The following is a 15,321-nucleotide window of genomic DNA, read 5'->3' as shown; positions in this document are numbered from 1 at the left end:
TAACCTTACTTCAATTTTGAAGCTCGATGTTTTCAAGTTCACTTAATCACGGCCTTAATGTTCAGATTTTTAATATAAAATGTCATCTCAAAGAATAGTTCTGGTTTATTCATTAATGAAATTATTTACGTTCATATTGACTTTTAATATTTATCATTTGGTGTGCAAGGGTGGTAAGAAAGAGCAAGCGAATAGCCTTACCCTTCTCTCCATGTCTAGGAAGCTACCGACACGTCATACCACACAGCCGTCTCAGAGCGAGATAAGCCAATAACCATTGTTTTCACTTCTTAGTTTTCAAGATCCCTAAAAGGCTGGCGGAGAAGCCCTAGAACCGTCATTCCCCCTACCAAAATCCCCATTTGCTTCCCTCAGTTTTCAGTTCTTTCAAAATTACTAATAAAACCTCGTTATGTAGACTCTCAGCAGTTAAGCAAAGAAGACTGATTTTGTCATTGAAGACCAGTTACATGTACCAAAATATCTTCTTTTGGCGTTAAAAACAAGGTTTTTTAAATTATTAGTTTGTTGAGTTCGGTCTTGATTGACAGATTTCAGTGTTGGATTCCTGAATCTGGACCGCTTAAAAATAAGTTATCTGTCAACAGGTCTGTCAAAATCTGACTAAAAATTTGAATTTTAGGACTTTAGGATGTACTTTGAGGAATAAGTAAAAGGTGAAAAATACAATAGTACCTAAGCTTTGTTGATATTCGTGTAGTAAGGTTCAATAAGGGGTAAAGAACGCAGCAAGACCAGTAAGAGAAATAGATTCTATTTCTATCTTCAATCCTGTATGACTAATCAAAATGATTAATTGATTTAGTCAGTATGTCACTGCAGAATCTGGTAGTCAAAATAAATAAAATGTTTATTTTATATGGCAGTTTTAGCAAATTTGGACTACAGGGTCATACTGTTTATCATACCATCGTGAACAATCCTTTAATAGCCTCATATTCCAGTTATATATATTATAAAAAAAAAGAATCCGGTGTTAGTCAATCATAATCTTTTCAACTAGCTTTAACACCTTCATTCTTTTTTTCAGATGGTAACTGAAGATGACTCTTCATGTGCAACAGTAACTGCTCGTCTTCATTTTGTTTTTAGAATACCTTTTACCATTCCTTTGTAAAGCTTTCGCATAGACAGATCTTCCGTCTTTCGTATCTACAAAAGCACGCGGCACTTTCTCGGGTCCACGTCATACTGTATCTTGTTTTCAGAATTCCTTTTAGCATTTTCTTTTAAAGCTTTCACGTAGACTGAACCTTTCAACAACAATGTTGGAGAAAGCAAGATTAAACCAAAATATCACTGTCAATTTTGGGTGTCCGCACAACACGGTTCTGGTGGTGCTTTTCCTTTAAAAATGAAATGTCGGTAGATAGTTGTATCCATGTTTTCAAAAGTTTCAACCTCTGTGAGACTTTGCCTCCCTCTCTCCTGATTGGCTTAGTGTTCAACCCATGATGCCTTCACATACTTTCGAAGAAACGGTTGAATAGAACCAAGTCGTAATGGCTGACCTGATACAAGGTCAATCACATCTGAAAATTTGTAATTGTCATCATCGAAATGAAATTAATTTGGATCCGTCTTCTCGTGAATTCTAGGTCAGTTCAATTATTTTCGTCGGCTTATTAAGGTCTTTATCCAGTATAGGCTGAAGAAAGTAAAAAATGCAGAAAACCTTGGAAAACCCCTAGAAATCCCCCCAAAAAATTTCACCCCTAAATGCCCTCAAAAATCCCCATTTTAGTGGCGAGGGGAATCCCTAAAGTGGAAACACTGCTAACAACTTTTCACTATTCCTTAAAAAAAGATATATTATAATTATATTTAATTATATTGGGATCGTATCTACTAAAAAGGCGAAAAAGTTGTATATGTTCCGATCAAATGCATGATCCTGGGCGTGGGAGGGGGGCAAAGTTCGAGCCAATTTTGCCAAATCAAGTAAAAGTGGTAAAAGTGGTAAAAGTGACAGCAAAAAATGAAAAATGAGCCATATAGTGCACATAAAGGCAAAGATATACAAAAGAAAACTGACCCGTTTTTGCGGATACTTGAATTATAAAGGCTTATCTTAGTTTTGACAAGATATTTGAATAAACTGAATTTCAGCTTGGGGCAACCTGGGGTCTAGGGGATGAAAAGGGGTCTATGGGCAGCTGACCTCTACCCATTAGTAAATTACACCGCTGATCAAAGGTCCTACCCCATCATCCCGAGTTCAAGTTTAAGAATGAAGCTGCCAAGAGAATCAACGAGCTTGAGAATCTATTTCTCTTCTGACCTTTCTTGTAGCAAACACTCACCTCGGTTGGATTTAATCATTTAGCACAAAAAAGCTAGGAGCATTCTCACTCCCTCGCTTCAAGAGCTTTCTTCCATTAAGCTTAATCATCCCTCTATAAAGCTAGGTCTTGCATAATACCTGCTGCCAAATGTTGTAGCCGACTTAGTGCTTTGTCTCCGAAACTTTCGGCATGACCTAAGAAAACTCGGAATAAAGATGTCAGGACAGGCTCAGGCATCCCCAAAGACCAAGTGATGGCTTTAAACGATGTCTCGTAGAACCTAATAATGAACAGAACCTAGATAGAGCCTAGTGATGAAATGAGGTTAAAAAAAAAAAAAACTAATGGCAATGGCAAATCGTTTATTTTCAATATGGTTGACCCCAAAAACTGTAATACAAAAAGTGGATGTAAGAATCGTATAAGAAATTAGTTGAATTTTGACCAAGTAGATATATTCGGAGTATGTGGTTTTGTTGGTGTTCGTCTTTGCTAACTATACTTGATTGTGCACATGTTATGCCTTGATTTTGTGCCTGTCTTATAGGCATAACAGTTTTTGTGTCTACTTAAACAGATTTTCTTGCGTATATACCGATCCCTGCTAAGTCTTAATGAGTGTTTGTATATGTATCCTAACTTCGTTTATTTATTTGTTACACTTTTAATCATTCATATTCAGGTTGTTTTGTTATGTCCGTATTACTCTGCCGTTATTTTCTAGGTAAAAGAAACCAATATATTCCATTATCCATACCGGGTGGTCAAACTCTGCGAATTTTGGCAGTTTTCCAGGAAGTTAGGGGCATACCCTTGCCTACCTTGGATGGCAGAGCCAAGCCCGTTGTAGAAAAAAGATTTGCTCAATGCTTCACACAAGCTCATGAGGTGATTTTTGTCTTTCTTTCTCTTTATCAATAAAAAATCTACCTTTATGGAAAAAATTCGTCTTATTTGCATGTAAACCACGATTGAAAAAAGCCTGGTTAACGTAACTGTTTAACGTTAACGTAACTTTAGCATAGTTAATGTAAACGTGAAAACAGAGTTGACATGACTAGACGAACAGCTTCTTGAGAACTCTCCCTAAAACAATTTGAGAACACCCGACGAAATATCCACGTAGTTCATGATTTGAGATTCAAAATACGTTCGTTAAAAGCCTTTCGATCGTTTATATTTCCACAATTAAACAAAAAACACTAACAGGGAGTAGCTGGGGCAGGAGTAGCTTCAAATTGGTTTTGGACTGTTATATTTCAATATTACCCTAAAAACTAATCAACAGCCTCAGAAATCCTCAAATACCAATCTTGGTATAAATCAAACACTATTTACAACAGATGCAACGCTCTAGAATTGTCCTTAAAAAAGAGTCATATGGTTTCTATGTGTTTTTATAGACCACTTCATATGAAAGGCGTGGCCGTAGAAATGTGGGTGGGGCTCATTTGATTGACAATTAAAAGTTTTAGGGCTCATTTTAAGAATCGAAAGTAATTGAAGGGCGGCTAGTCCCCTCCTCTGCTCTTTTTTTACCTGCTCCATGATCATGTCAATGGTCAGTATGGATCCTTTGCTGATTTGTCAGTTCAAAATTCGGTTGCTACAAACGAAATAATTTGCTTACCAATCTTCGTTTCAAAGTTTTACTGATTTTCTATTGGCTTTGTTTGAATGAAAAATTGCAAAAAGATGTCTTTTTAAAATAGTAAAATTATATTGAAGGTCACAAATTCTAGAAAAGAAATTTCTTTCTTTTGTTCTTGATTGTTTTTGTTAGTATTTTTTTCAGTACATGTTAATTTTAGTAAAGCGTAAATGACGCTCTAGACTTTTGATGGTTTAAGGGGGAGGTAATCCTAATCTTATCTGTGGTGATTTATGCTCGTTTTAATTTTGACTTGATTATCCGGTTTAAGTTCTGTTCGTTAGGTCCCATGCATTCATCCACGTTAGTATCTTTGTTTTCTGTGACTATTCATTTAATATCTGTTCCTTTTTTGTTTTATTTTTTATTCATATTAATTTATGTTCGCCTTAAATTTAAATTGTCGTGTGGCCTTATTACAGCTTCTTTTAGATCTTAATGTGACTCTTGATTCTTCGGTGAAAACTTTCTTTTTTATTAATTGCAATAATAGCCTGAAATTATTAATCAACTATATTTTAAATACCAAATTTGGTTGACATCAGTTTGTAAAGCACGTACTTAGTGTGTTTTGATTTAAGACAGTTACGCTGTTACCATACCATATGTATGTTACCATACGCTGTTACCATACATATCTTTAATAAATAGCATATAATGGTTTGGATCATTTCTTTAATAATCCTGAACAGTCATTTGTCGATATTCGATGTTTGTCTCAGATTTATAACCAGCAATCACATAAAGATCTATAAACCTACATAAGTTGAAAATAAACACCATATGGTATCAGAAATATATACGAGGACCCTCCACAGAGCCCTCCAGTCACGCAGATTGTAAATCCTTGCATTACGGATTTCATAAAGGGACCTTCTTTAAATTATCTACCGTGTTTGGATTTTGTTCGAATTTTTTTCTGATTTTTGACATCTTTGTTGTACAATTGCCTTCATGTCTGTCATTTGCAAGCTCAGAAACCCTTAAATATCATTTCTGGTGAAAAAAAGAGTTGGGTGATGGAGGAAGCTTTAGCCCAAGGGCCGTGCATTGGGCCCTTCAGTCATATGTATTAAAACCCTTGCATGAATGATTTCAACAAATCGTACCATGTCTATCATTCTATTAAACGGTTTCTTTGTTTTACATGGGCTATTTGCGTAATTTGTGGAGTTTGCCCCTGGGATGACACGTGTCATGTTGCCTCTGATGATACATTACTTCGACCTTTCAACCATGGCTATCTTGAAAAATTGATCTCGTGCCATATGAGGCTGTATGGATTATATTTCGCTTCTGAGAACGAGTGCTAGAGGCAGAGCCTTCCATTTGCAGTCGAATGAGACCTCTCAAAGCCCCAACGACTATCGACAGCATACAAAGAGGCCGAAAAACACACACGAAAAGATGGGAGACACATTGGTCACAGTGCTGACATATTTGGTGTATTTGTCCCCAATTTGAGTGCTATTTTATGTGGTTCTTCGTTGAATTCTTCAAACTAGTGCGTTTTCCCAGCATATTTTTGTGAAAATATCACCTTTGGCATATTTTTGCTTGATATATCGTTGATTTTTTTTTTTTTTTTTTTTTTTTTTATGGGTGCAGTATGTAATCCCGCACATCTGGTAACACTAATTACTCAAATCAACACTATTGCATTGACTATGATTTTTCATAGTTTTCATTTAATTGCCCTCTTACTAGTGTTTTGAACTCCCCCCCCCCCTCGAAAAAAAATTCTTTAGATCTCCCTATTATTTGCATTTTCCTGTCCCCCAATAAAAGAAACTGCGAAAAATTATACAGGATTTCTTTTCAAAAAAAAATTTATATTCCTCCTAAGACGAAATTTTATTATTTTTCTGCTGCAAACAGCCCAATACGTAACGAATGTTTACCATAGGCATTATTACTGAAAAGAAGGAAGGACCCCTCGGTATTTTGTAACGAATTTATCAGCTTTAAAACAATCGGTTGATTTGACTTCTTAAGTATCAATTGTTCAAAGTTCATACCCACTAATTTGACAGGTGTTTATAAGCCAACACTATTAGCAGTAATAATTTTGCAAGGCATCAACATACTTATGCATGCAAAAAGGATTGTTTTCAAAGATATATATGCAGCAGCTCCTGAACTGCTTAATAACTAGGCTAAAAACCGACTGAGGGCCAAACGGAGGCAACTAAGCACTGCCTTTTCACTTGTTCCTTCAAAGTAAATTGTTTCCTTGGCCTTTAAAAATGATTAAAAGATTCGTTAACAGATCATCTTTCATGAATCAAAGGAAAGTTCCAAACTGCTGCCCCCCCTCTCCTACTGATAACTTGATGATGATAATGCAATTATTTTTATCAACTACTTCTGAATTGAGCATTGTTCCCATCAACAATAATCTTCGGTTTTATTTTGTTTATTTGTGAAACAGTTTGTGGTAACAAACTATAAGTAAGGTGCGAATTGTCAGTAAGGAGTGAGTAAGGATAAAAAGAGGCACATCAAAAGAATTGATTTTTTTATGGTGATGGTAAATATTCAATATCCCTTAAATTTTAAGCTACCCACAGAAAAATCAAAATTCGTATTTTTTTTCCGAAGAGGATTATTATTACCGAGTTGTGTTTATTTGTTTCTTCGTTTGTTTGTTTTTCCTATGGCCGATTGGATCGAACCAATGGTCCTAGAAAATTGGGAAAAGGCTCATTCGAAAAGAGGTTGTCGATTGACCCTTTTTTGCATTTACGAAGGCCATGGATCAAGCGGTTAGTAGTAACAGATAGTAATTGAAGATTAGCCGACATCGAAACTCGAAAAAACCAAGTTTTGATTAAAATACATACGCCATAAAATCTATTATTTATGCTAATTCTGAACATTTAAAATATGCTAATTTTCAAGTTTTTCACCAAAGCTGTAAATGCGCATCGTTTAAAATAGGAATTGAATTCCCCAAAAAAAGGGCATAAGCACTCTCCCAAACGAAAGTAAAACAGTTCAAAATAGGGATGAAACCTTTTTATTGACAGTGAACAGATATAAAATTTAACTGGATATTTCGAACACATATACGGTGTTCATCATCAGCAGTAAAACGGGGTCAGTCAGTTTTACTGCTGATGATGAACACTGTATATGTGTTCGAAATATCCAGTTAAATTTTATATCTGTTCACTGTCAATAAAAAGGTTTCATCCCTATTTTGAACTGTTTTACTTTCGTCATGGAAAGGCAGTGTGGTCTTCGAAGTTATCTACACTCTCCCAAAAGGAACTTATGCAAGTGAAGTGAACATTTATTAGACCCCTTTAGAACTCTGAAGCAGTTACGGATAAAATATGCAGGTTTTTAGTGTTCCTGAGAAGGATAGTCCTTCATGTAACCATCCATGGCCAGTAGTCCCGGATTACTAAAGGTTGGTTCATCGATCTAATTCTATTTTTGAGTAAAACAAGATATCATACCACGAGATATTGCCGTATTCTAGCAGTTTAGCCAATAAAGCAGTAATTTTGGCGCAACAGGACCAAAATGTTGTAGAGCAATAATTGTGAGAGCTATTGAAACGGTATTTTTTTTAGCCTCGCCCCCAAGTCTCAAATGCAATACTCGCTTGCAGTATACTTATGTGCTTATATATAACTTTAACGAGCTTCCGTGTAATCTGCCCCCTCCTCAGCCCCCTGCTCTGTACGCTAAATCTTGAATTTTCGTCCCCAAAGGTTGAAAAACGACTGCTCAATCATAAATGCACTCATAAATGCTTTCTGCATAACAGTGTAAAACTTTAGTGTAAAGATCAAAGGTTGAAGAGGGGGTATCCCTCTTCATATATGAAATAACTTCTGTTACTTTTAAGTTTTAGTGACGTTCTTTACTTTCATTTAAAAAAAAGACTTTTTTTTATTTCAATTAAGAAAAAAGTAGTTTGTATACTTGCCATATCGAGAATGGACATTTCTAGGCAATTAACTAGATTAATTGTGCCTATCCAAATGGAACACTAAGTCTTATCTAATGGCCAAAGAAAGAGAGATTTATTTTCGAGTTACAAGAGAAAGAAATGAAGGGTTAGCGCATTGTCTACCGTAGGTGTGCACAAATTTACGCCTTTAACTTACCACTCGTCGTACCTTTACTTACCCCGAGCTCCAGTCCCAGTATCCGTCCTCAAGGCTTCCTATCTTTATGTCTATGCCTCCAATTCTGCATCTGTGCGTGTAATATACGCAAAGGGATGTAGGGCGTGATCCTTTGAAGGAATTACTCTGGAATAAAAGCCCTTTCGATTCGTCAAGCTGGTGGAATTTTTTTTTTTTTAAATTGCTGCGCTGAAATATCCAACACGAATCTATAAGCACATTATAAATTCAAAAAATGTGTCGTGTATGTAAATTTTCAGGTAAAGAGCAGGGTGTTGATGCTGGGATAGTGGTTCTAAAGAGCTAAATCTTTCTGACCATGGAACCTTACGGGGGAGATTATGTTGAAGTAATTATTACAGAAGTTTGAAGTGAATTGTGTCTAATATATAGGTGATTAGATCTATCTGTGCTGTTTCTACTCAGAAAATAATAATGCCCCCTTTCACTCTAAGGTTTATTTGTAAACAATTGACGTTATTTACAGCCCTTGGTTCAGGCGCAGTGGGGGTCATCTCATCCCGGAGACATATATGTTATCTCAAAAATTTTGATCAGATGACTTAGGGATTACGAGAAGAAGGGTGGGCTGAAATAAGAGTGTTTGATGGCGCTGGTTGTCCTCCAGTGACTTTCAATTCTTGAAAAGACGAACTAGAACTTTGAATTTTCTTTTGAATTAGCCTCTTCCCAAGTTTCTACAACCACCTTTTATGTACTGAGTGGTTCAGGGAAAAAACAACAATTACTGCAAGGGAGGCATGTTGCTCTTTGCTTTAGGTAGCGCTACAGTGATTTTTCTGATAAAACTAATCCGTGGATAAGCGGCAATTCGCTTAATTTAGGGTCCTCGCCCCTGGGGTTGCGTGGGTCACGTGCGTCACAAATTAAAATAAGGATAAATGTGAACATCGATTGAATAGTATTTCTGATAAGAATGAAGTACCGTAAGAATTATTTTGTTATTGTAGATAGCTTTAACAGAAGTATATTTATTGGACCTTTTAACTATTCAAACTGTTATAAACAAAATGCTTGAAGCTTTGATCTGATACTATGGGGGGGGGAATGAAGCAGTGTCTGGGACAAAAAAGTGCAGAGTGGCGGTTTTGGTACCCATCAAACACTTCCATCCCCGAAATAAGTTCTTACCTTATATACATTCGTGCGTATGCATTGTAATCATATATAAGGTACAAAAAGGAGAAAAATCTGTTGTCATGGTTGTGGTGGTTGCTTTAACCCAGTAAAGAGTGAACCACGGCTCGTAGTAAGGAAAAGTTTAAAAATGCGTTTTGGAAAAAAAAGTGGAAAAAAAATTGCCATGCACAGCTGAACCAGAAACGGTAACCATTATTCTGAATAATCTTAATAGTAAGATATTACTGAAAAAACAAATTTATTGGAATTTCGGAAAATAGCCTGAAACCAATCTTTTTTTTTCACGAACAAAACCAAAACCCATCTTTTACAAAATGCTGCCACACTAAGAAAAACTAAAATTAAGATGAAAATGAAAAGTGAACCATTGGAATCACCATATCCGAAATTCTTTTGCAAGAGAATTACAGCCCCCAACCCGAACAACAAGAAAAATCACTTTTTGTATAGGAAGCATTGATGTGTCTTTCCTTTTTTGTTTCTTCTTTCTGATTTTTTCTCTGGCACTAGTGGGGCACTGGGACATTATGAAGAGCTATTTAAGGACTTGTCTGAAGCTAGTTGCTACATTTATATACTATTTATAAATTTAACATAGAAATGCCATCATCCTGATCTGTCAATAGTCAACCAAAGGGATCAATGTATCTGAAGATGATAGCCTAAATAGTCTTTATAAAAAGATGCTTTCGTAGCTAAATCGAATAACTAATAATTTGAACTATTTCATCTTGACTAATTTTGAAAATATACATATTAATGGCGCAATAAAAAAGCATTAGTTTTTCAAAATTATCACAATCAAGGGAAACATCACGAGCCAGTTTGTTTGAAACAGTTTTTCGAAATTATGTTGCATAAACTGCGATATGGTCATTTTTGTTCGTTTGAAATAGTGGCAACTTCACTATTGGCTTTCATCAGGGAAACGTTTTTTTTTATGGAACCAACTAGAGACATTAGAAAAGTTATCTACGTTACGATCGAAGTCAATGACCAGTTAAACTTGATTTGGATGAAGCCTGAGATGGGTGTTAGCTTTGTCTCATGACTTGTAATAAATCGTGCTGAACCTTATAAGAAAAAAATGATTAAATTGTTTCATCAGTATAGCAATTAAACAAAAACAGGTTATTCTTAATGTGTGAATTAAGATTTCTTTCTATTACAATAACGTTTAATTGTTATAGCTGGGCTTATTTGTGGCACTCAAAATGCGGTATCTCTTTACCTGAAGTAAGTGTACACTTTAAAGATCAAAGGTCTGTATTGCATAAATAAAAACGTCGGGAGAGCCGTCTAATTCGGCTCTTCCATAGCTCTATTTCCCAAAGGTGGAGTCAGGATAGGTTGTAAACAGAGATGGAATAAACGAATTTTTCTTGTATCATAAATAGGACGAAAAGAGACTATTTCTGCAGTTTATTTCCCCTTTAACAAATAAGTTATTTATTAGTAATTCAAAAATAAAATGAGTATATTCTTTTAAACTGATGCACATTTGCAAATGAGATTCTTTTTCTCTGTTTTCCTTGAATTGCGCGCATTTATTTCCTATACTCGTAGCGTAGTCCTTACGAGCCAATAATGATAAGTTTTGGAATAAGGGACTCGCCCTTTTATAAGAATTAATTTAAAGAAACACAAGTTTTTCCGGGGGAAGTAAAGAGCGAAGTTAAAACTTAAAACGGAAAAAATTATTTATTCACAGCCTATCAAATACATGTCAATACAACCAGTACAAATGATGTTTCCCTATGCTATCAGGATTATAGAAAACAAGCGCTTTAATGAAAACATAAAAGTCAAATATAAAAAATAGGATTCTTGATTTGGAAGTCAAAAGTGAGTATGTAGCCTGACAACAGTAAATGAATCTATAAAGCTTTTCATAGTCTTACACCGGTTGTGACGTCAGTAACTTTCAGTATACAATTAAAATTAACTTCAAAACATAAGCGTATAATTAAATATATTTTTAATAATCGCTAAGTAATTGAACAGCATAAAGAAATATTAGATTGATTTGTCGAGTAGGATTTTCATCACTCCAGCTATAGTACCAATAGCGAGTAACATACAATCTTAAAATGAAAGAAATATGCTTTAATATTACTTGAAATGAAGATCAAATAAGACATAATATGAACTCTGGAAATCCGATTATTTCTCTCTATACAACAGTGAATTTCAAGCTATGGTACAAATTCTAAAGCTAGTCTATAGTCCTAAAACTATCAAAATGGCTTTACTTCGAACTTGTCAACAAACTAATCACCACATGTCCTTTTCAGAACCAAAACGAGAGCCTGTCATTGAACTGAGGCATTGTACAGAAGTGATACCAAATTAAAAGTAAAAAAGTGAAGAACCAATCCTATAATGGATTGTTGCCTTATCTTAAAAGGGATTGATCCTACTAGGGATTGACAATATTTTTCCTCTGTAAAAAGTGTCCTTAATTGGTTTGCTCTTACTGTTCCAAAACTCCTATATTAATATTTGTTTTCAGTAAAAGGCTAGTTTTCTATAATCCTAAAAGCATAAGGAGACATAAGTAATTGGTTTATTTGTACTAGTTTTATTGATATATATTAGATAGGCTATGTAGTAATAATTTTTGTCCATTTTAAGTTTCGACTACACTTTACTTCCCTTGGAATTTTTCTTTTTTTAAATTAATCTTTGTTTGTTTTTCATTAAAATTTAATGTAGAAACAACGCTCCCATGACCTTTTTTATTTACTCGGAATAATGTATGTTTGTTTAAAGTTTTAATGTCCCTCCTTAGTTTCAGTTGAGAACTTATTTTTTCTAATTATCGCCAATCTAGGGAGGTAACACACCTCTAGAAAATACTTGCAAACAATCTTCAGAGCCACGACAAACTTTCGGTCTATAACATAAAGTTCATTATCCACACTTCACAAAACAATATATGGTTTGTGCACTTTCGGTTGCTTCCCCCCACCCTTTTTTTAAATGGAAAAAGTGCCTTTTCCAATGAAATGACCAAAAAGGTGTTTTTCAAAATTTAGGCAGAAGCAAAAAAAAAACTAAGAGGACAAGGGCGTCCCTTCCCCTCAGTTAGCACCGTTAAAACTATCACACAGGCTTCATCACAGAGTGAAGTTTGAAGGTTCAGTTCAAAGCTGTTGATCATTCAAGCTTAATTTTTGGTAGATTTTTAGTTAGAAAGTTTTTAGTTTTAGTTAATTTGTTTTCGCAATAATCTTTTATTTTTAAGATGAGTAGGCGATTTATGAAACTTACTAAGAGCGTCTGGAAGGGGAGTATATGAGAGGGGTTCTTATAAACCTCCAGTTAAGGGCTTTGGACCATGTTATTGCAAAGTTACTGTTTTATGCCTCCAAATTCTTTCACTTAAGAAGTGGCACCAAAGGTGCCGTTTTTAGTGCTATATGGCATTTATGTATGGTAAAATTGATAAAAATCATGGATATATAAGTAATAGGTTTAAAATGAGCCTTCCTTAGATATGTTTTAAATAATGAGCGCATCACATTTGCAAAATAGAAGATTTTCTGAAAAGTAATCATAAGAAGGGAAAAACCATGATTGAAAAAAATAATCCAAGCTAGAATCGAACGCATTATAATCTTAATTCTGAAGTGCAGCGCTGTACTAACAGAACCACGCCTCTATTAATGTAATTTAATATATTGGTGTCTGTAGGACTTTAGTTGTGTTGCTGATTAAGGGGGCCTGGAGGAGGAACATGTGGGAGGTGTTCTTTCAAACCTCCAATTAAGGGGTTTGGAGCATAATGCTTCCAAGATTTTTCACTTTGGAAGTGGCATCACAACTGCTGTTTTCAGAGTAATATCTCACTTACGAATGGTAAAATTGATAAAAAGCACGTAGATATGAGCAAAAGTTTTCAAATGAGTCATTAAACATCACTCTAAAAAGTTCTGGTAGCCCACTAGCTCCAGCTTTTTCACTTGAGACATGGCACCAAAAGTGCCGTTTTTAGCGCAATTTGAAACTTGCAGACAGTGTAATTTATAAGAAGAATGTAGATACGAGGAATATTTTTTTATATGAGCTATCAAAAATCTATATAAGATGTTCTGGTAGCCTGCTAGCCCCACCCCTTGAGAAACGGCATACAAAGTGCCTTTTTTCGTGCCCTGTGGGACTTGTAGATGGCGGAATTTATGTAAACCACGTACATATGAGGAATAGCTTTTGAATGAGCTCTTAAGCATCTCGTAACCCGCTAGGACTGGGAAAAAGAAGAAAAAAAACTGTTTTAACGTTTTTTAACTTTTAGTTACTAAGGGTTGTGGTTCGCTCTTTACTAGGTTGCAGCTAATGCTTCAACTACGACAAAGAGTTCATTGTTAATTCTCCCCAGAAACTAGTTAACATTGAAATCTGTGAAATCTAATAGATGGTAGAATTTGTAAAACCTAATAAGTATAAGTAATAACTTTTAACTAAGCCATCAAACATCTATCTACGCTGGTGTGGTAGCCTGCTAAAGTTTCAGTTGCTTACTGGTGAGCAGAAGATATATGTAACTTACCAAGGGAGCTGGAAGGGGAAGTACGTTGGGTGTACGGAAGAGGTTCTTTTAAATCTCTAGTTAAGGGTTCTGAAACAAAGCTATTACAATAGTACCTGGTCTGTACTTCAGAGCTTTTCCACCTAACAAGTGGCACAAAAGTGTTGTTTTAGTGCTATATCGCACTTACGGACGGTTAAATTGATAAAAATACATGTATATTTGAGCAATAGCTTTCAAATGAGCCATTAAACATCAGTCTTACAAGTTCTGCTAGCCCAGTAGCCACAGCTTTTTCACATGAGACCTGGAATCCAAAGTGCCATTTTTAGTGCCATATGGAACTTTCAGATAGTGGAATTTATAACGAGAATGTAGATATTTACAATATATTTTACATGAGCTATAAAAATCTGTCTACGATGTTCTGATAGCCTACTACTGCCACTCCTTGAGAAATGGCACAGACTCCTTGAGTAAGTGCCATTTTAGTACCATTTGATACTTGCAGATGGCAGAATTTATAAAAAGTACGTAGATATGAGAGATAGCTTTTGAATGAGCCATTAAGCATCTCTCTATGATGTTCTGATAGCCCGCTAGGCCTGCTGAAAAAAAAAAAAAAAAAAAACGAAAAAAAAAAAACGGGAAACAAATCAGTACTACCGATGCAAGAAAGCGATTTTCCTTGTTGTTCAAGGAGGGGGACTGTAATTTCCTCAACTCTACTCAACTATCTCAACTCTACTTTTTAAAACAGTAAAAAACTTTAGCGTAAGGAGCGGGGCGTTGAGGATGGAACAGCCCCTTTCATATACGGAGTAATTTCTGTTCGTTTTAAGTTTTAATATCGATCCTTACTTTCAATTAAAAAAACTTATTTTTTTAATTTAATTTCTGAACGTTTTTGAATTAATGCATGTGAAAAGTACGAACATTTTTGTGGCGGGGGGGATTTTCCATGAGAAGAATTTTTCGTGAAGAGAAATATTTCTTGGAAGAATTCTCCTGGGGAAATTTTACACCGGAGAGAGGGATTTCAACTGAAAGTAAGGAGCAATATTAAAACTTAAAACGAACAGAAATGATTCTGCTTACAAGGAAGGCTACCCCTTTTTCATTTCTCGCTCTTTACGCCAAAGTTTTACTTTTTGTCCAAATTTTTTAAGAACGACTCCTGAAACACTAAGGCCGGTGAATTTGAACAGAAACATTTTTAAAGAACTTTAAGACTTTAGCGTAAAGAGCGAGGGTTGAGGAAGGGGCAGCCTCCCTCATATGCGGAAGAATTCCTGTTCGTTTTAAATTTTATTGTTGCTGTTTACTTTCAGTTGAAAAAAAAAAACTTTTTTTCTTAATTAATGTATAAACATAAACAGGTTTTTTTTCGAAAGCTACGAAGAAGGTCAATTATATAAGTAAATTTTATTGGACTGAGTTGATTATTTAAAGCCTCACAAATTTGTGCATAGTGGTATATAGTTCTGCACTATCTACTAGTGGCGAGGGTCATAGAGCCACTCTGTTGAA

At 35.2% G+C, this 15,321-nt stretch overlaps 1 protein-coding gene across 5 annotated transcripts in view; it reads left to right on the top strand.

Annotated features, from left to right (window-relative positions):
- Positions 1 to 15,321, top strand: part of LOC136040784 (uncharacterized) — a 74,330-nt gene that overhangs the window by 46,861 nt on the left and 12,148 nt on the right. For all 5 annotated transcript variants that reach the window (XM_065725110.1, XM_065725111.1, XM_065725112.1 and 2 more), the window contains exon 4: positions 3,031 to 3,194. In XM_065725110.1, the coding sequence (XP_065581182.1) occupies positions 3,031 to 3,194 (164 nt within the window). The remainder of the gene's footprint in view (positions 1 to 3,030; positions 3,195 to 15,321) is intronic.

Source organism: Artemia franciscana, chromosome 21, assembly GCF_032884065.1.
Source record: "Artemia franciscana chromosome 21, ASM3288406v1, whole genome shotgun sequence".
NCBI classification, from domain to species: Eukaryota; Metazoa; Arthropoda; class Branchiopoda; order Anostraca; family Artemiidae; genus Artemia; species Artemia franciscana.
The sequence above is the reverse complement of the archived record's forward strand: the minus strand, read 5'-3'. Positions and strand labels throughout refer to the sequence as shown.